Source organism: Kalmanozyma brasiliensis, assembly GCF_000497045.1.
Source record: "Kalmanozyma brasiliensis GHG001 unplaced genomic scaffold PSEUBRA_SCAF8, whole genome shotgun sequence".
Taxonomy (NCBI): Eukaryota; Fungi; Basidiomycota; class Ustilaginomycetes; order Ustilaginales; genus Kalmanozyma; species Kalmanozyma brasiliensis.
Window position 1 is genome coordinate 324,255 of NW_015961991.1, and position 17,969 is coordinate 342,223.

Below are 17,969 nucleotides of genomic sequence, written 5' to 3' on the forward strand. Positions count from 1 at the left end.
CTCTGCCCTTGCCATGTGATGCCGTCCAGCTTTGCACCTGCATACCCTTCGCACGCCGTTCGCACGCCAAAGTCCGCTTCAGTGCTTTCGCGTCATTGTGCCTGATCGAGCCGCTCGATGGCATGCAGACGTCCGATCGAGGGTGCCGGCATCCCCCTTCCGACTCCGCTCTCAAGGGTGCGAGTCTATCCCCTCATTTTCACAATCCGTCGACTCGCAGAGGGACCCTTGTTCATTTAGACGTCGCTCTCGCTTGATCGCAGACCAATCACATGATCCCAACCCTTCTTCCCTTGTTCTTCTTCGTCCATCCCTTCCGCTACCACCATCCTTTCCATCCTACCCTCCCCCCGCGTCCTTTTGCGATCCTTTCGCTCGGCTCGACCCTCCCCCTCCCGCATCCATGCTCACCTAACGAACACGCTCGCTAACACTCTCCTCAAACCTCCGACATCTTCCATCGGACAGCCCTCCTCTTTAGAGTGACACACCATCAAGATGCCGTCTTCTCTCTCGTCCAAGTCCTCTAACGAGGCCAAGGCTGAGAAGGCCGCCGTCGGCAACGCCAACGAGCACGGCGCCCGCGTCAGCCACCAACCCGCTCTGCTCGTCAACGAGGATGACGCCATGTTGGCTTCCCGTATGGGTCACAAGTCCGAGTTTGCGCGAGAGTTCAAGAGTTTCTCCACCATCTCGTACGCCTTTGCCATCATGGGTCTCGTCTCGTCCGTCGCCACCACCTTCAACAGCCCCTTCACCCTCGGTGGTCCCGCTGCCACTGTCTGGACCTGGTTCATCGGTTCGTGCTTCAACATGACGCTCGGTCTTGCCATCGCCGAGCTTGTCTCGGCTTACCCTTCCGCCGGTGGTCTCTATTCGGCTTCCGGTCTCCTCGTCCCCCGCAATCAGCGTGCCTTTGTCGCTTGGCTCACCGGTTGGCTCAACTTCACGGGCCAGATCGCCGGTATTGCTGGTACCGAGTACGGTCTCTCGCAGATGATCTTTGCCTGGGCCTTTGTCATCACCGATGGTCGCTTTGTCGCCACCACGGCCCAGACCGTGGGTCTCTACATTGGTCTGCTTGCCATCCACGGTCTCATCAACTGCTTCGGTATCAAGACGCTCGCCCGTCTCACCTCGTCGTACGTGATCGTCAACCTCGGCATCACCTTCATCATCATCATTGTCGTGCTCGCCAGGACGCCCTTGGACCAGATGCAGTCCGCCTCGTACACCTTCACTGAGGTCGTTAACGGCAGTGGCTGGAGCAGCAACGGCCTTGCCTTCTTCTTCGGTCTGTACTGCGTGCAGTTCGTCATGACCGACTACGATGCTACTGCCCACATTTCCGAGGAGGTCTCGCGCGCTGCCATTGCTGCCCCTGTCGCCATCGTCGTTGCCGTTGCTGGTACCGGTGCCGTCGGCTGGGTGCTCAACATTGTCATGGTTCTCGTCTCTGGTGACGTTGCCTCGACTGAGATCTCGACCTGGCCCGGTGGACTGGCCTTCGCCCAGATTCTCTACCTGCGAGCCGGCAAGATTGGCTTCCTGGTCATCTGGCCCTTCGTCTGCTCGGTTGCCTTCTTCGTCGTCACCACCGCCCTCCAGGCCAACGCCCGTTCGTTCTACGCCTTCTCGCGAGACAATGCCCTGCCCGACCGTGGATTCTTTGCTCGCGTCAACAAGCGCACAGGTACCACTGTCAACGCCGTCTGGCTCGTTGTCATCCCCTGCATGGCCCTCGGCTGCCTTGCTTTCGCCTCGTACACTGCCGTGACTGCCATCTTCGCTTTGGCTGCGCTCGGCATGGACAGCTCGTACCTGGTTCCCATCGTGGCCCGCTGGATCTACTGGGACCACCCTGACGTTCAGTACAAGCCTGGACCGTTCTCGCTCGGTCGCGGTATCCTGGGCAAGACGATCAACACGATCGCCGTCTTCTGGACCATGTTCGAGTGCATCATCCTGGCCATCCCGACGGTACAGCCCATCACGCAGTTCAACTTCAACTACTCCTGGGTCATCATGGTGGGCGTTCTGCTGATTGCTACCGTCTGGTTCGTCGTCTACGCGCACAAGCACTACCAGGGCCCGCGCAGCACGCTCTCGCAGGAGCAGAAGGAGCAGCTCGGCGTCATTTCGCGCGACGAGGAGGGCCTCTCGCACTAAAGCGTGCTTGTCATCTCCAGTTGCTCGTTTTCGATATCATAGCAACGAGGTTGTTCCGCTGGTGTCGGTTCCCTTTCACCCTGTCCATAGTTGTTATACCACGGGTCTACTCGTCTTTGGGATTTGTTCTCACTACAGTAAAGTAATGTTCATATGCTTCCATAACGGCCTCTCCGTGGAAAGAGCTCGTCGTCAGCCGACTCCTTGGATGTGTGTGTCGAAAGAAGATGGCAGCGTGCTCGCAGGCTATTCGCGATGGAGCAATAGTGACACGACTAGACAATGAACGGCGGTTTCCTTTTCGTGCGGCGAGAAAAAGAAATTCATCAAAAATGCAGCACCAAAAATCAGTTCGCGACTTCTCTCCTCTTGCCCCGTGCCATTTTTTTCCCCGATGCAAGGGACGCACCTTGAGGTCATTCCGACCTGAACTCGCAGCAACCACGAACGTGCGCGCAGGAAGACAACGCTGCAGGCATGCATACCGATGCTTCTGATTGGGATGATGCTGCTCCTCCTTCTCGATCTTTGCTTCGGAAGTCGTTCCGACGTCTTGAGTCTGCATCTTGAGTGTCGGAACATGCTGACCGAATGCATCTTTCCCACGGTCGAAGTCACCAATTCGGCATGACGCGAGCGTGCTTGGCGTCGGGGCCATCCGATCTTGGCTGTGCTGAGTTGAAAGGCGAGCTTTATTGCGCGTGAGAAGGGTTCAGCGTCCATATCGATCTTTTCGGGTCATTGTGCTTAGCTATAACGTTAGACAGGCGCTTTCCATCGAGCTTGTTGGTCTCAGTCAACCTGCATTTCCGTAAGCGACCGGAGCTCCAAGCCTTCTTCAGATTCGACCCTCTTCCCTCCAGTCTTCTCCTCCACCATCATCTCTGCCTCTACCATCGACGAGCTTCCGTCAACAAGCAGCAAAGATGGCAGTCACCAACGCTGGCAACTTTGGCCTCGGCGCCATCGTCAGCTACGTCTACCAATGGATCCAGATCCTCATCGCATACGCCTTTGCACCCAAGCTCCCCGCACAGCAGGTCAAGCAAAGGCCTCTCGGTCATGTCGCCGTCATCGGTGCCGGCATCACGGGTATCTCGACCGCCTCCCACCTCATCGGTCATGGCTTCGAGGTCACCATCTTTGACCAGGCCGAGGAGATCGGTGGCATCTGGTCCCGCGTCAACTCCACCTCGGGTCTCCAGATCAGCTCCATCATGTACCGCTTCCACCCGGCCGTCAAGTGGACCCAGGGCTATCCGCATCGCGACGAGATCCTCAAGAACACCCAAAAGATCTGGAAGATGTACGACCTCGACAAGCGCACCCGCCTCGGGTTCAAGGTGGACAAGGTCACCCGCCATTCGTCCTCGACGGATCCTCAGGAGGGTGGACACGCTCGCTGGGTGATCAACGGCAACGAAGACGAGGTGTTCGACGGCATCGTCGTCAGCACAGGCACCTGCGGTAAGCCCAAGAAGATGGATCTTCCGGGCGAGGAGAAATTCAAGGGCAAGATTGTTCACTCGTCGCAACTCGATGGGCTCGACTGCAAGGGCAAGAAGGTGCTCATCGTCGGTGGCGGTGCCAGCGGTATCGAGGCGCTTGAATTGGCGGTTCAGCAGGGAGCCGATACGCCGACCATCTTGGCTCGCAGCGACAAGTGGATCATACCTCGCAACACGATCGTCAACTGCGCCCTGGCACTGCAACCTTTAGGACGAGAGACGTGGTTGTCCTTCATTCCCGAGTTCTTGCTCAAGAAGCTGCACTACCGTGGCCTCGAGGACAAGATGGCGCCCAGCCAAGGCTTCTACACCGAGACACCGATCGTCAACACTTCTGCGCTTCGACACATCCGCAAGGGTGAGGCCGACTACCAGCGCGGCGACGTAATCGATCTCGACGAGGATGGAATCCAATTCAACCTTCGCAAACGAGGCCAAAAGAAAGGCGACGATGGCAAAAAAATCCACTACAACGCCGACATCATTGTCGTCGCGACGGGCTTCGAGGTGCCATCGATCGACTTTCTGCCGCAGGACCTGTTCCCCGAACAGGGCGGCTTTCATTACGTGCGACCCAACATGTACCTGCAGGTGTTTCCTATCGAGGACTGTTCGGTGCTGTGCACCAACGCGACCTTCCGCAACGCCGTCGGCACCGTCGGCCACATTCATATTGGCATCATGGCGCGCACGCTCATGCTCTTCCTCATGGACAAGTCGACGCGCCCCAAACCGCGCGACATGCGGCTGTGGGTCGACCTGATCCGCTTCATCAAGGACCGCGCGCCCGGTGGTCAGCTCGACTTCTTTACCTACATGGAGCTGTGCATCTGGCTCGTCTCGTTCCTGTTTTTCCGCGTCAACCGGCTGTACTACTTCTTCTTCGTTACGTTCGGATGGGGGTTCTGGAGCCGAGAGGGCAAGACGGATAAGTCAGGCAGACTCGTCGGCGAGCCCAAGTTCCATCTCAGTATCAGTAAGCTGATCGGCAAAGGGCCGAGCGCACAATTCCTCAAGAACAATTGAACGGTAGAAAGAAGGGATGGAAAGACTCATGGAACTCAAGACTTTGCCTTTTCGATCGTTGCTTTGTCCCCCTCCCTTTTTGATTGATGGTCGGATGACGGCACAGGTAACTACTGGATGAGCCGACTCGGTCTGGCTGTCTCAGTTCGGCTGGCGAGAATGCTGACGACGGTATCGCTTGGACTGCAATGGATCGCTGTTCGGGCTCGGCGCATCTCGAACCACCTCTACGCGTTTGCGGGTGGACGACACACCGTCGCCAGATCTCCGCATGATCCGGCTCAGAACGGCGATGTCTCTCTTCTGAATTAGGTTTTCTTTTCACTTGCCTCATCTGACCTCTCACACAATCCAATCACGCAGACGAGCGTCCTCGAGATCTCTTTTTGATCATGACATTACGAGAGTGCTATCAATGACTTCAAACCCATGCTACTGCTTGCCCTCGCCCTGGCTGATCTGCACCTTGATGGCGGTCTTTCCGTCCTCACCAACACCCTTTGTGGTGGTCTCAAATGCCTTGACTGCGTCCTTGAAGAGGAAACGGTGAGTGACCATCTTGGTGACGTCGATCAGACCAGTGCTGACGAGGTTGATGCTGGTCTTGTAGGTCCCCGCGCCGTACCTGAAGCTTCCGGTGACGTCGATCTCCTTGACGCAAACCCGGGTGATGGGGAATTCGACTTCGGACCTGCCCATGCCGACCTGGACGAAGCGGCCCTTGGGGCGCAGAGCCTGGATGCCCATCTGGATGCACGGTTCGGCGCCGGTGCATTCGAGCACGAGGTCGAAGCCTTCGCGCGCGACGACGTCGTCGCCGAGCTGACTGATGAGGTCCTGGGCGTTGCGCATAGCGGAGTCGATCTTGGCCTCGCCTTGGAGCGGCAGGCTGGGCTTGAACGTCGATGTGGCGCAGAAGGACTGGGCAAATTCGAGCTTTGAGTCGACCACGTCGACCACGACGACACGCTTGGCAGAGTAGGCCTTGCAGACCGCCGCGTTGAGCAGACCGATGGGACCGGCGCCAAACACAAGCACGTTCTCCATCGCCTTGACCTGGCCGCGCATGGCCGCCGAGTAGACCGCCACCGAGAGCGGCTCCATCAACGACGCTTCTTCGAGCGACATGGTGTCTGGAACGTGGTGCGCGAACGTCGAGTGGATGTTGTAGTACGTGCACAGCGTGCCATCGTAGGGCGGAGTGGCGGCGAACTCGAGGTTGGCACAGTGGTTGTAGCTGCCACTCAAGCAGACGGGGCAGGAGCGACACGGCACACCAGGCTCGAGCGCAACACGATCCCCGACCTTGTGCGTGGTAACACCCTCGCCGACAGCGGTGACGATACCGCTCGATTCGTGACCCAACACCATGGGCTTGCGCACCACAAAGTCGCCGATGCGACCGTGGTGGAGGTAGTGGCAGTCCGAGGCGCAGAGACCGGTCTGACGGATGTTGACCTGCACCTGCCCGGGCTTGGGCGCGACGACCGGTCGCTCCTCGAACGAGACATTCTCGATCTCTTGCAGGACGAACGAGAGGTTGCCCTCGACCGGGTGGGTGGAGAGCGAGTTGTTGGGCGCGACTGGAGCTGGCATTGTGACGAGGAGGTGTTGTGGGTGAATGCTGGACAAGACGAGGGGACGAAAGGAGGGGCACGCCGGTCCTTAAAGGGTAGAGAGTCTTCGGGAATCACAGTTCCAAGAGCGGGGAACTGCGCAGGGCGCTTTGAGAAGAAGTTCGTGGGTGTGTCGTATGCAGCACGGCGACTCTGGTCTGGCACGGTTCAATTTTCGAGCTCAAAAAACACACACACCGCGAGATTACCGGTCAGGGACGGCGGTCGGCAATCTTTTCCGCCGCTTAGCTTGCGCTCTCCCCCGCACACCGGCAAACTCGCTCTTGTCCTTTTCGCTGTTGTTTCCTTTGGCAGGCGCTGCGAACATTTCGATGCATCTGAGAGGGATTTGCCGCGGTATGACCTCCCGAGCCTGCAAGATGTTCAGCCGGGGCAAAGGCATCGGGTGATCCGGGGTGGGTTCAGCTTGCCGATGACAAGCTTTTTCGGCTGGCTCGCAAGCTCAACCTTGGCCTGCTTCGTCCAGTAGTCATTGAGTGTCAGAGCCCTCATCACTGATCAGGTTGGTGACACATGGTCCCACGCTCTTTCTCTAAAGTCACATTCGCAACTTTCCTCCTCAGCGTTATGCGCAGTGCGCTGCTGCGCTGGCTCGCGACACGTCTCGAGAGGGCTGTCCGCGTCCCACAAAGCGCGAGGAAAAAGTGCTGGACCCTGAAAGTGACACTTTGCTCGCTGCGCTGAACACAAAGCGTTCAGTTTCCTCTTTGTCTGTCACATCCACTTCATTTCGCACCACTCAGACACACGGGCCATGACCGAGCTCGCTGCGCCAAAGGGCTGACCCGCTGGTCCACAAAGGCTCGCGATGTGGGTCGCCCGCCATGACCCCCACCTCCACCTCAAGCGCGGTCGAGACGAGCAGACCAACTCTCTACCGAAGGTCAAGATGCCCGACTCCAAGAAGCCAAGTGACGACGGACAGCTCAGCGACACGCTCGAGGCCCGCTTGTCCGCCGCGGAACAAGATGTAGTTGCAGCGAGAAGAATCGGCGACGACGACGAACTCATCGCAGTGGCGTCCACTGCTCTACAGGAAAAGCCTAGAGCACCAAGCAAGACAACCATCAAGTCTCGCAAGAACCTCCTCTGGGCTCGATCCGAAGCCTATCGCCGTCAAAAGTCTCACACTCTGGCACTCAAGGATGCAAAGGCAGTCCTCAAGATCGATCCGGACGACGTCGCCGCGTATATACAAACTGCAGCAGTGCTCAAGGACGCAGGCCACACGGAACAGGCGCGCGCTTGTCTCGAGAAGGCTGCCGCCTCGGCAGAGAAGTACGATCGACCGACAAGGAATACTTGGCTTCGTAGGCTTCAGAAGCAGGCACGCAAGATTTTGGGCGGGTCCCTGATGAATCGCCTCCCGAACGAGATACTCATCGAGGTCGCTCTTCACCTGGACACAAATAGCCGTGTGGCCATGAGTCAGACGTGTCGCCCTTGGCGCCACCTTCTCGTGATGTCACCTGGCCTTTGGACCTCACTGGTAGTCAAGGCGAAGCCAACCACGACGACCGTGACGGAAGGCATGGCTATCAAGTGGCTCAATTACATCAACGCAGGCGCCGAAAAAGCTCGCCATCGTCTCGAGCACGTCGAATTATTCGTACAGTTCCCCAGGGACTTCCTTGGCAAGGCGCTCACCATCCTACGACTGTCCTCCGAAACCCTCACGCACATTGACATCGAGACATGGGGTCTTGGGCAGTGTTACGAGTCATTGTACCGGCATTGCCCCCGACTTGAATCTCTGGTCATCAGAGTTCAAAGGGGGATGGACATGGGGACTCTGTCCAATTCCATGTCTGAAGACAAGCTGACCCAAGACAAGGAGCCTTTCTCGCTGGAATCTTTCGTGATCACTTCGGGTGTGCTGTATCATCGCTGTTTTCTTCGGCATCTGCGCAAGGTGCGAAAGCTGCACGGTCACAACCCCTTCATGCGTCTGGATCCCGCCCAGTCAGACTACGCTGCCGACGTCGAGGCTGTTCGAAGTCTGACGGAACATCTCGAGGAATGGACAGACGAAGATTGGCCGGCTCGGTCTCGAGCGGGTCGAGCTGCGGTCGCTCAGCCGATGTCTCTCACTTTCCCAAGATTGATCAAAGTGTCAAGACTTTTGATGGACGATCGCCTTCGATTCATTTTCCCAACAGTGCGGGATCTCAGCATAAATCTCAGCATAGCGGTCGAAGAAATTGCTCGTGATGACCACAACAGCCTCGTAGCTCAGACACTTCGGTCGAGTCCAATGGTTCGGAAACTGGGTCTTGTTAATGGACTACTTAGGCTCGAAGACCAGGTCATCCTACAGGCCTTGCAAGAATTGCGCAATCTCGAGGTTCTGGACTTAGCGGCCGCCAGCCTCTCGACCTTCATCTTTTTGCTGCCAAGAAGGACTGTTGTCGATTCTGAACCCGCCGTGCGCTTCCCTTTGCCCAAGTTGCAGGAGATCACTCTATATGCTCGTCAATTGGACCTACGAGCACTTGCCCATACCCTTCTGATTCGCGACTACGTTCAAGCCGGAGACGGCCTGGCTACGGCCCGGCGCAAGGCTGCCAAAACACTCGAAACATTGCGAGCAGGAGCCGCAAAGGCATCGAAGATCATCCCGTTTGAACGAGGCTCTTCTCGAAGCCAAAGGAACGGGCCTCAAGAATTCCTTCGTCAGGAGGACGATCCGCCTCTGAAGGACGCGTCGAAGTGCTGCAGGTTGCGTACGCTCAGACTCACCCACATGGTCGGCATCGAGGACGATGTCAAAGAAGCGATGCGGCTGGTAGTTGCCGACCTGCAGATCGAGTATATACCGCTGTAGCACAGCGCAAAAGACGGTTTATCACTGTCACGCCCCGGGCTCCTCCTTTCAAGGTCCATGCCGAGTTTATCATCCCCGGTCGGCCACATCCTAGCTCGCCCATGCATCAAGACATCTCCATGTTCAAGCATCAGACGCAAACGCAATGAACACCAGCAACCTCATGACGAAAGAAATGCAAGGTCTCGATTCCGACAGATGTGACAATCACGTCGCCTCGAGTCGCCTGATGACCGAGTTTGTGTACCGATCCATGCCGCCGTCGAGCAGCTTGAGCGAGCCATCCTGCAGCAAATACGTCCTTCCCGGCTCCCTCGCTGCCGTCTTGACGTCTGAGACCTCATCCTCGTCATCCCTGTCTTCCTCTTCTTCGTCATCCGCAGCCGGATCCGGGGCGAGCTCGATGATGCGCTTGACGGCGTACCTGTCGTGGCTCACCAGCAGCACCGCTCCGGTATATGCCTGCAGCGCGTCAATCAGCGCGTCGATCGTATCGCTGTCGAGATGCGTCGTAACCTCGTCCAGGATGACCAGGTCGGGGCTGTTCCACATGACCTCCGCGAGACCCAGTCGCACCAGCTGTCCACCGCTCAGGCCTGTCAGCGGGATCGTATCCGCGGTACGACCCTTGAGCCCGAGTTGACCGAGGAACGATCTCGCCTGTGCTTCGGGTGCGCTTGGAAATGCTTCCGTGAAGTGGGCGAGTGCGGTCGTTGTGAGCGAGCTGAGCAGTTCGAGGGTGTGCTGTGCATAGATTCCGATCGTCGCTCTTGGATGTCGCTCCACCGTCCCCTTGCTAGGACTGATCTTGCCCGTAATAGCATTGAGCAGTGTCGTCTTACCATGTCCGTTCGGTCCAACCACCCCCACCCTCTCTCCTGGCCCAATGGTCAACCCCACACCCCTGATCGTATCCCTCTCCGCGCCCTTATACTTCACACTCACCCCTTCCGCATGCACCAGATTCCCCGGAAACCGCAACCCCTCCGGATCCTGGAACGAAAATCTGACCCTCTCCTCCTCGGCCTCGGTCTCGACCCCACCTCTACTGGTCAGATGGTATCCACCAAAATCGCGATTCAGCTTGAACCGATGCCCCTTTGCATTCACCTCGACACCCCACCTCTCGTCTAGCTTGCGCTGTCGACTCTTGACCATGCGCATCTTGTTATCGTCCCCGGACTTTTTCGCTGCTCGCGCGACGGATTCGATCGACTTCTGCACCTTTTCGCGCTTCTTATCGAGTGCTTCGGATTGACGTTGACGAAACAGACGTTCGCGTCGCGATTCGCGCTCGTAGTCGGTCAGATTTCCGTCGAAGTATTGAAGCTTGTTGTGACGGAGGAGGACGAGGGAGGAAGAGACGGCGTTGAGGAACTCGCGATCGTGCGAGACGGTGACGACCGTGTGTGGGAGGGTGGCGATGAATTCTTGCACGAAGAGCACCGCGGGGAGGTCGAGGTAGTTGACTGGTTCGTCGAGCAGCAGCAGGTGGGCGGGTTGGAGCAGGGCGGATGCGAGGCACGCACGGGATTTCCAGCCTCCCGACAGGGTGCTGTAGGGTGCAAGGATGCGGTCGGGACTGAACCCGAGACCGTGGAGGATCTTCTGCGCGCGCGCCTCCGTGGTGGTCGCATCGACGCTGTCAAGCACTGTTTGCGACTCGAGCAGCATCTTGCCCGCCAGCGTCGACCAGTGCGACGCATCCACTTGTTCGGAGGAAGGTGGGGAACGGAGAGCCTGCTGGGCAGCCTCGAACTCGGACTCTGCCACCAGCAGGTCTTTTCTCGCACCCAACCCTCGAGCGCCCGACCATTTCACCGCTAGCTTCCTCGCCTCCCGCAACCTCTCTTTCGATCTCTCCAGCTCCAGTCCCAATACTACCCGTCTTATCTTGTCCTCATTCGCCTCTTCGAGCACCTTGGACAACGACTCGCACTCGTCGCTCGCCCGCCTCCGCTCCGTATCGCTCCGCACAACCACCTGGATCACCGTCGCCTCCGGGTCCTCCTCCGCCGCGCGCGCGTTGGTCAGCTGGCTAACGAATAGGATCTTCATCCCCCTTGATAGGCCTGGAATGAGCTTTTCGCCAATCGCAGTGAGCAGTGTCGATTTGCCACTGCCATTCCGACCGACGAGGCCATAGTGCGTGCCAGGTTTCAAACGAAGGTGCGCATCAGAGAGGAGGTCCCGACCGGCAAGGGTGAGGGTGACCCCAGAAAGGTCGATGTCGAGCGACGCGGTATCGGTGCAGTCGAGGTGGAAGCGCGATTCTTGCGAGAGGGCGGTGATGAGGCGGACTTTGGGATCCGGGTTGTCGAGGTAGAGGTCGGCTAGGACGGCGCTCGCCTCTTCGCTGGGAGAGGCGCGTCGGGCAGCGGCCCCTTTGAGGGTGCGTTCGGACTTACGGCTGCGCTCGGACTTCTCCTTCGATGTGGATCCGCTTGATGTTGGTGCGGTCGCGTCATTGCTCGAAGAGGAAGCGATAGATTGCGCGGTGACTTCGGGGACAGACGCGGTGGTGGGAACAGCAAGACACGCCTCGACAATCTCGAGCACCGCCTTCTTACCCACTCCTGCGTCGGTCAGGATCGGTCGCAGCTTCTTCTCCAGCTCTGCCCTCCTCTCTTCCTTCGATCGCTCTTCCGTGCTGCTCGATGCGTAGCCCTGGAGAACAGCCTCGAGCTTGGGATACGTCTTGAGCGCCTTAGTGGTGTCGACCACTGCTTTCGGGATGATGCTGAGGTAGCGGTCGATGTTGCTTGTCATCTTGCCTTGATGCTATGCGCTAGACTGCTAATGGGATTGAAGGGAGTCGAGACATGATCGTGCCTTTATAGACATGAAGGAGGTTGGGGGGAGCGAGAACCAGACGACGTCTGATGCTGCATGGACCGCTTCTCCCAACCGCAAAAACTGGCCGTCAGGGTCCAAAACTTTAGATTGCCGAGCTCCGCAATCCGAAGAACCGCGTAAAGAGTCATCCTAGCTTTGCGCTTTCGAGTCATATCATCGACACTCCCGACATCCGTCCATCACTTCGTCCGAGGAGCTTTGAGTCACACACGCGCACAGACGTCTTACGACGATGCTTCCCGTCGGCATTGCGATCCCGCTAGCCCGGATTCGAGTAGATCCGCACGAGCATCGACTTGAGCTCCAGCCTGGTCTGCCTTCGCTTCACCGCCACCCCCGCAAATGTCTCCAGTGCTGACCCTTTTGGCATCTCGACCTGTCTCAGCATCCTTCCCCTGCCCGAGTCCGCCTCGTCCAGCGGGAACGCGAGTGTGAACAGTGCATCGTTGGTCACCCTCCTCGTTCCATTCGGCGATTCGGCCTCTGCAAGCACATACACCTCGCACGACTGAACAAACGTGCGCACCACCACAGCCGTAAACGTCATGCTCTCCCCTACCGCTACAGCTTGCTCGAACTCCAGTCCGTCTAGCGACACGGTACCCCACCGACGCCCACGTCCCACATGACGCACGGCCAGCAACGCCGACTCCTCCATCCAGTCCATCAGCTGACCGCCGAACAGCACGCCGACGCTGTTGGTGTGCTCCGGAAACACGAGGTGCAGCGTTCGCGCCATGGTCTTGGCGACCGCAATGGGCTTGGTGAGTTTGGCGGCGAGACGGGCGCGCGTGAGCGTGTGCGGGGTGTGCGGCTTGATCGGCGTGCCTGTGGTGGACTGGTCGAGGTCCGTATCGCCCTCGCGCTCCTGCGTCGCTTTGAGGGGCGTGAAGATGGAGCGACGTCGCGTGGCGGGCGTCATGGGCGGCGAAGCGGGTCGGTCGTACTTCTCGCCGTCGACAAAGTGCGGTCGAGCTGTCCTGGGCGCGCTGGGGGACGGCAAGGGTAACGCGCCGGAATCGGGAATCTTGCTGGCAAAGAGCGCGTGAGATGGCGCCTCGTACTCCTGCTGCTGCTCGTCCTCGAGCTGCTTCGCTAGCCTCTCGACTACCTTGAGCGGATGTCGGAGTGGGATATCGCCTGCCAGGTTGATCTCGACCATGCCTTCGTCGTGCTTGACCGTGACAGCTGGATCTCGCGAGACGTAAGCTCGAACGACAAACTCAAGCTCAAGCGCTTCGAGCTGCGATGCTTGTGCTGTCTTTGAGCCTGGAACGGCTGACACGTCGCCGCCCACAGCTGAAGACAGCAGATCTGCTTGATCGATCTTGAGCCTTCCCGGTGTCCATCCTCCCGCTTCCGCCTCTGCTGGGCCTCTCCATTTGCCGCCTGTCCTTGAGATCTCCTGCACTTCCTGTTTGAGTTGTTCCTTGACTTGCGTCGTGACTCCGTCCCTTGCTTCTCCCTTCTTTGCCATCGCGATGCGCTTGGCGCGCCTTCGTCCTGCCAGAATGTGTCGCCTCGCTTCGAGTGGTGTCCTTGGCAGCAAGGGTTGGAGTTGCGGTTTCGGCGCTGGAGGGGGCCCGCTATCTCCAGTCAGAAGAGCAGCAAGTTGATGCCACATCGAGGCTGGAGCAAGATTCGGGCGAGACGCCAAACGCACTCTGGCGGGCGGCTGCGATGACGAGCCTGGCTTGGCATTCGCTGAAGGGGAGACGGCGACGAAGGTCATATAAGCATGACTGACGTATTCGCGAGCACCTGAGCGAGGATCTTCTTTGACGACGCGGACGCCCACTTCGAGGCTGCTGCCCCAAGCGCGGTTGACCGAGGCCGACAGATGGACGAGGTCGCCAAGATAGATGGGAGCGAGCAGCAACACCGAGTCGACGCTGATTGTGACGCAGCTGAGCTCGGCGTGTTTGCGTGACGAAGCACCTGCGACGACGTCAATCAGCTTGAAAAGTGCACCAGCACGGATTTTTGGAAGGGCCTCTGGGACATCTTCTGACAAGTCCGACCGACGATTGGCGAAGGAGGCTCCCGAATGGAAGGCGTTGTCGCACATTTCGACCGTGATGGGGTATGTGACCTGCACCGTGCTTTCGTCAGTCGTCTTGCCTTGCCTGGGTTGAGTCTCAGCTCCGGACGAGCTGTGTGATCTGAGCATGGACGTTGCGCTCCCCTCTCGGGTATGAAGCTGCTTTTTGTTGCTGCTCTCCGCACGGTTCTGCTTTGGAGACTGGATGAGTGCCGAAGCTACGTTCAACCCCGAGCGCAGCAGAAAGAAGGCACCGACACCGACGACACCGACGGTGTAGAGCTGCGACGCGTTTGCGTCTCTCCATGATGGAGCCGACGACATCCTCGCGCCCTAGATGGTGGTGGTGAGAAGCTGAGTCGCAGTCAGAGCACTGGCGAGGCTTGGCAGTGTGGCTTTGTCTGGAATGCAGGGTCCAACACCGCAAGCGGTCATTGAGCTGTCCGACCTTCCGTCGTCCGTGCATGCATTTTCTGACGTTTGTTGTGTTTCAAGGTGTAACAGCTCGAGGAAATTGGATCGTGCCAAGCCTCAATCTCGCGTGGTTGACCGCTGATTGGCTCGCCCCTTGTCCACCTCGATCCCAACTCCGCTCTAATCAGTGTGCAGCAACAGCAGCAGCAGGCAGTAACACGCTGTCCAACATGGTCACACGGGCCAAACAACACAGCTCAACCTCTTATCTGCTGCTCCTTTCTCAGACGGCCCGACTCGTCGGTTGCGCTCGCTTATCCGCCCTTGCTTTTAGGCTCAGGGTATGCCCATGTCCCGCACTTTTGAGTGTAGCTGCGAGCCCCGACCTCTTACTCCCCCCCCCCTTTCTCTCGTCAGACAGCTTGTCCTTAACGATGCGATAGCGCAAGCGTCCCTCTTGAACCGCGTCCCGTGCCTGAACATCAGAGATTCGTAGTCCGGTCGCCTTAAATTGGCTTTCAGTACCTACCACCTGACCGAGACCGGCGTACCGACCGACCAACTCTCGATACGCTTTCGTCCCCGCCCGCCGCCTTATCCTCAACCTCGGTCCAGGCACAACACAGACACATGGCAATCGCGCGTCTTGAACGTGGACTCGTATCGAGCTGATAAGCATTCCAGCTGCCTTCCTTGTGTGCTTGTTGTGTCGACGGGCCAATTCGCCGCCTCAGACCCTTCGCGTCTGCCCTTCTTAAAGCATCCGGTGCTCTTCATCTTGACATCCCTTTCCCTTCATCGTCAGGACCATACGGCAGCAAGACGTCCCTCTGAAGTCAACGTCTCGATTCGATAAGGTCGGTCGCAATATACCCTGCAAAGCGACACTCGAGATCTCCATCAGGCATCAACATACCCCGTAGGCCCGTCATCGCTTCCTCCTCAAAATGACGGACATCAAGCAAACCACGAGCGTCCACTCGGTCATCTCGAGCGGCGCCGGTGCAGATGCCAAGCTCGCCTCGCTGGGCTACAATTCCGAGCTCAAGCGCAACCTGAGCATGTTCACCATCCTGGGTCTGAGCTTCTCCATCATTGCCGCGCCCTTTGGTCTGAGCACGGCCTTCTCGATCGCCCTCACCTGTGGTGGACCCGTGACCATCCTCTACGGCTGGCTGGTGGTCTCGCTGATCTCGCTCTGCATGGCCGCCTCTCTCGCCGAGCTGTGCTCCATGTACCCGACCTCGGGCGGAGTCTATGTATGGGCCGCCTTTGTCTCGACCAAAAAGTGGGCCCCCTTGACATCGTGGATCGTGGGCTGGGTCTCTCTCGTCGCCAACTGGACCCTGTGTCTCTCGATCAACTTTGGCGGCGCTCAACTCATCATGGCGGCCATCTCGCAGTTTAGGGGCAACGAGTGGGCGCCCGAAGCTTGGCAGACCATCCTCACCTTCTGGGCGTGCATGCTCATCGCCGCCGTCGTCAACGCTTACGGCGTCAAGTACAATTACCTGGATCGCCTCAACACGTGGAGCTTCTACTGGACCGCCGCGGGCACCGTGATTATCGGCATCACCATCCTGGCGCGCGCCAAGGACGGGAGGAAGGATGCCGAGTTTGTGTTTGCCGGGTGGGAGAACTCGTCGGGGTGGCCGGATGGGTGGGCGTTCTTTGTTGGGCTGCTGCAGGCCGCGTACACGCTGACGGGGTACGGAACCGTCGCGGCGCTGTGCGAGGAGGTGGCCGAGCCGGAAAAGCAGGTGCCCAAGGCGATCGTGTGGTCCGTCGTCGCAGCCAGCATCACCGGTTTCGTCTACCTCATTCCGGTGCTATTTGTTCTGACTCCGGATGCTGCGGATCTGCTCTCGACGGCGGCAGGGCAGCCGATCCCCGTTCTGTTCTCACTCGCCACAGGTTCGGCGGGTGGCGGCTTTGGTCTGCTGTTCATCATCCTCGGCGTATTCGCTTTCGCAGGCATTGGTTCGCTCACCGTCGCCCTCCGCTGCACCTGGGCCTTCGCCCGTGACGGCGCGATCCCAGGCAGCAAATACTGGGCCAAAGTCAACAAGTCGCTCGACCTCCCCCTCAACGCGCTCATCCTCAGCACCGTCGTCGTCTCGCTCCTCGGTCTCATCTACCTCGGAAACACCGCCGCCTTTTCGGCCTTCACCGGCGTCGCCACCATCTGCCTCAGCATCAGCTACGGCATCCCCATCGTCATCGCCATGTTCCGTCGCCGCAAGATGCTCGAAGGCGCCCCCTGGAACCTGGGCCGGTTTGGATACGTGATCAACGCGATCACGTTTGTGTGGATCGTGCTGGCGACCGTGTTGTTCTGCATGCCCACGGCCAAGGATGTCACGGCACCGACGATGAACTATGCGAGCGTGGTGTTTGCCTTCTTCTTTGTGCTCAGTGCGGCTTGGTGGTTCGCATGGGGCAGTCGGCACTATGTTGGTCCGCTCGGTGCTGCGCCGGAGGACGCGGTTGCGCAGATCAGGCCGGAGCACGCCCATGCGGCGCATAAGGAGGACGCAAAGCCGACGGTGGAAGTCGCCAGCCACAGCTCGGAGGAGAAGTAGAGGCGGCTAGCTTGATGCCCTTGTACATGAATGTCAACGACTTGAAACGTGTCCGAGAGCCACGGAGTGATGCGTGTGTGATGTTCTGAGAATGCTGGACTGAGATTGCGTGACAGAGATGCGAGTGCCTAGTCGGACGAGGCGAAGAGGATCTGACCTCGATGTGTGAGCGTGGCAAAGCTGGAGCGCGAGTCGACTTCGTCGATGGATCTATTGTCGCCGATGCAGTCAGTCAGATGAGGGGCAAATGGTGTCAGCTGCGCTGGTCTCGGCTACAAGGCGATGACGATTGGTCGACTCACTTTGTGCGCATCTCACTGGCCCAGGTGACGTTCTTGAGCGGCAACGCTGTGAGTGCGATGCCGGTGAGGATGACCACGAAGGATACGAGTGTCTCGAGCGTGATCTGCAGGTCGTCGACAGGTGTATCAAGGCAACGTTGGGATCAGCATGCACGTCTCGGTGGACGTCGTTGTGGTTCAAGACTTACATCGATGGGCATCGATTTGGCTTCTGCACCGACAAGGCCGAGCGACTTCCTCAACGAGAGGTGCTCATATGTCGAGTATGCGGCGTGCAGAAACACAACTGTAGCAGTTACAGTGTAGCGGAAGAGGTGATTGTACAGTCAGCATCTGTCGTCCTAGATGGGCTGGGCGATTGCTTCCTAGCAGCGTCGCAAGGACTGAACCTACTTGTGCCGAATGTGAGGAGCAGCTTGCCGGCGGCGGTCATGGTGAATTCGTAGTGCAATTGTTCGTCGCTGATGCTGGAACGTCGCCTTGTTCGAATGCCGCGCAGGTCCTGGGTCAGTGTCGTGATGGCGCGTGTGGTTGCGAGATGCTTCGAGTGATCTAGGGAAGCAAAAGCGCTATCTGTCAGGTGTTGGTCCCGGCGCATCACGCGAAGAGC

At 58.5% G+C, this 17,969-nt stretch overlaps 8 protein-coding genes across 8 annotated transcripts; 4 read left to right on the forward strand and 4 right to left on the reverse strand.

Moving 5' to 3' along the window:
• Positions 1–498: 498 nt before the first annotated feature.
• PSEUBRA_006055 (Amino acid/polyamine transporter I) lies at positions 499–2,169 on the forward strand (the record flags this gene model as incomplete). The annotated part of the gene is made up of 1 exon (XM_016439415.1): positions 499–2,169. One exon carries the CDS (start codon positions 499–501, stop codon positions 2,167–2,169), a length of 1,671 nt encoding a protein of 556 aa, XP_016289751.1.
• A 926-nt stretch (positions 2,170–3,095) lies between these two features.
• On the forward strand, positions 3,096–4,703 carry PSEUBRA_006056 (uncharacterized protein; the record flags this gene model as incomplete). Its single annotated transcript, XM_016439425.1, has 1 exon — positions 3,096–4,703. The coding sequence occupies one exon, from the start codon at positions 3,096–3,098 to the stop codon at positions 4,701–4,703; it is 1,608 nt and encodes a 535-aa protein (XP_016289752.1).
• A 432-nt stretch (positions 4,704–5,135) lies between these two features.
• On the reverse strand, positions 5,136–6,299 carry PSEUBRA_006057 (Alcohol dehydrogenase, C-terminal; the record flags this gene model as incomplete). Its single annotated transcript, XM_016439439.1, has 1 exon — positions 5,136–6,299. The coding sequence occupies one exon, from the start codon at positions 6,297–6,299 to the stop codon at positions 5,136–5,138; it is 1,164 nt and encodes a 387-aa protein (XP_016289753.1).
• An 849-nt stretch (positions 6,300–7,148) lies between these two features.
• On the forward strand, positions 7,149–9,164 carry PSEUBRA_006058 (F-box domain protein; the record flags this gene model as incomplete). Its single annotated transcript, XM_059465681.1, has 2 exons — positions 7,149–8,059; positions 8,633–9,164. 2 exons carry the CDS (start codon positions 7,149–7,151, stop codon positions 9,162–9,164), a joined length of 1,443 nt encoding a protein of 480 aa, XP_059321719.1.
• A 207-nt stretch (positions 9,165–9,371) lies between these two features.
• On the reverse strand, positions 9,372–11,933 carry PSEUBRA_006059 (ABC transporter-like protein; the record flags this gene model as incomplete). Its single annotated transcript, XM_016439443.1, has 1 exon — positions 9,372–11,933. One exon carries the CDS (start codon positions 11,931–11,933, stop codon positions 9,372–9,374), a length of 2,562 nt encoding a protein of 853 aa, XP_016289754.1.
• Positions 11,934–12,279: 346 nt separating this feature from the next.
• On the reverse strand, positions 12,280–14,385 carry PSEUBRA_006060 (Thioesterase superfamily; the record flags this gene model as incomplete). The annotated part of the gene is made up of 1 exon (XM_016439445.2): positions 12,280–14,385. One exon carries the CDS (start codon positions 14,383–14,385, stop codon positions 12,280–12,282), a length of 2,106 nt encoding a protein of 701 aa, XP_016289755.2.
• Positions 14,386–15,422: 1,037 nt separating this feature from the next.
• Positions 15,423–17,057, forward strand: PSEUBRA_006061 (Amino acid/polyamine transporter I; the record flags this gene model as incomplete). The annotated part of the gene is made up of 1 exon (XM_016439427.1): positions 15,423–17,057. One exon carries the CDS (start codon positions 15,423–15,425, stop codon positions 17,055–17,057), a length of 1,635 nt encoding a protein of 544 aa, XP_016289756.1.
• Positions 17,058–17,185: 128 nt separating this feature from the next.
• On the reverse strand, positions 17,186–17,792 carry PSEUBRA_006062 (Magnesium transporter; the record flags this gene model as incomplete). Its single annotated transcript, XM_016439442.1, has 4 exons — positions 17,186–17,267; positions 17,360–17,463; positions 17,548–17,645; positions 17,753–17,792. 4 exons carry the CDS (start codon positions 17,790–17,792, stop codon positions 17,186–17,188), a joined length of 324 nt encoding a protein of 107 aa, XP_016289757.1.
• Positions 17,793–17,969: the final 177 nt, after the last annotated feature.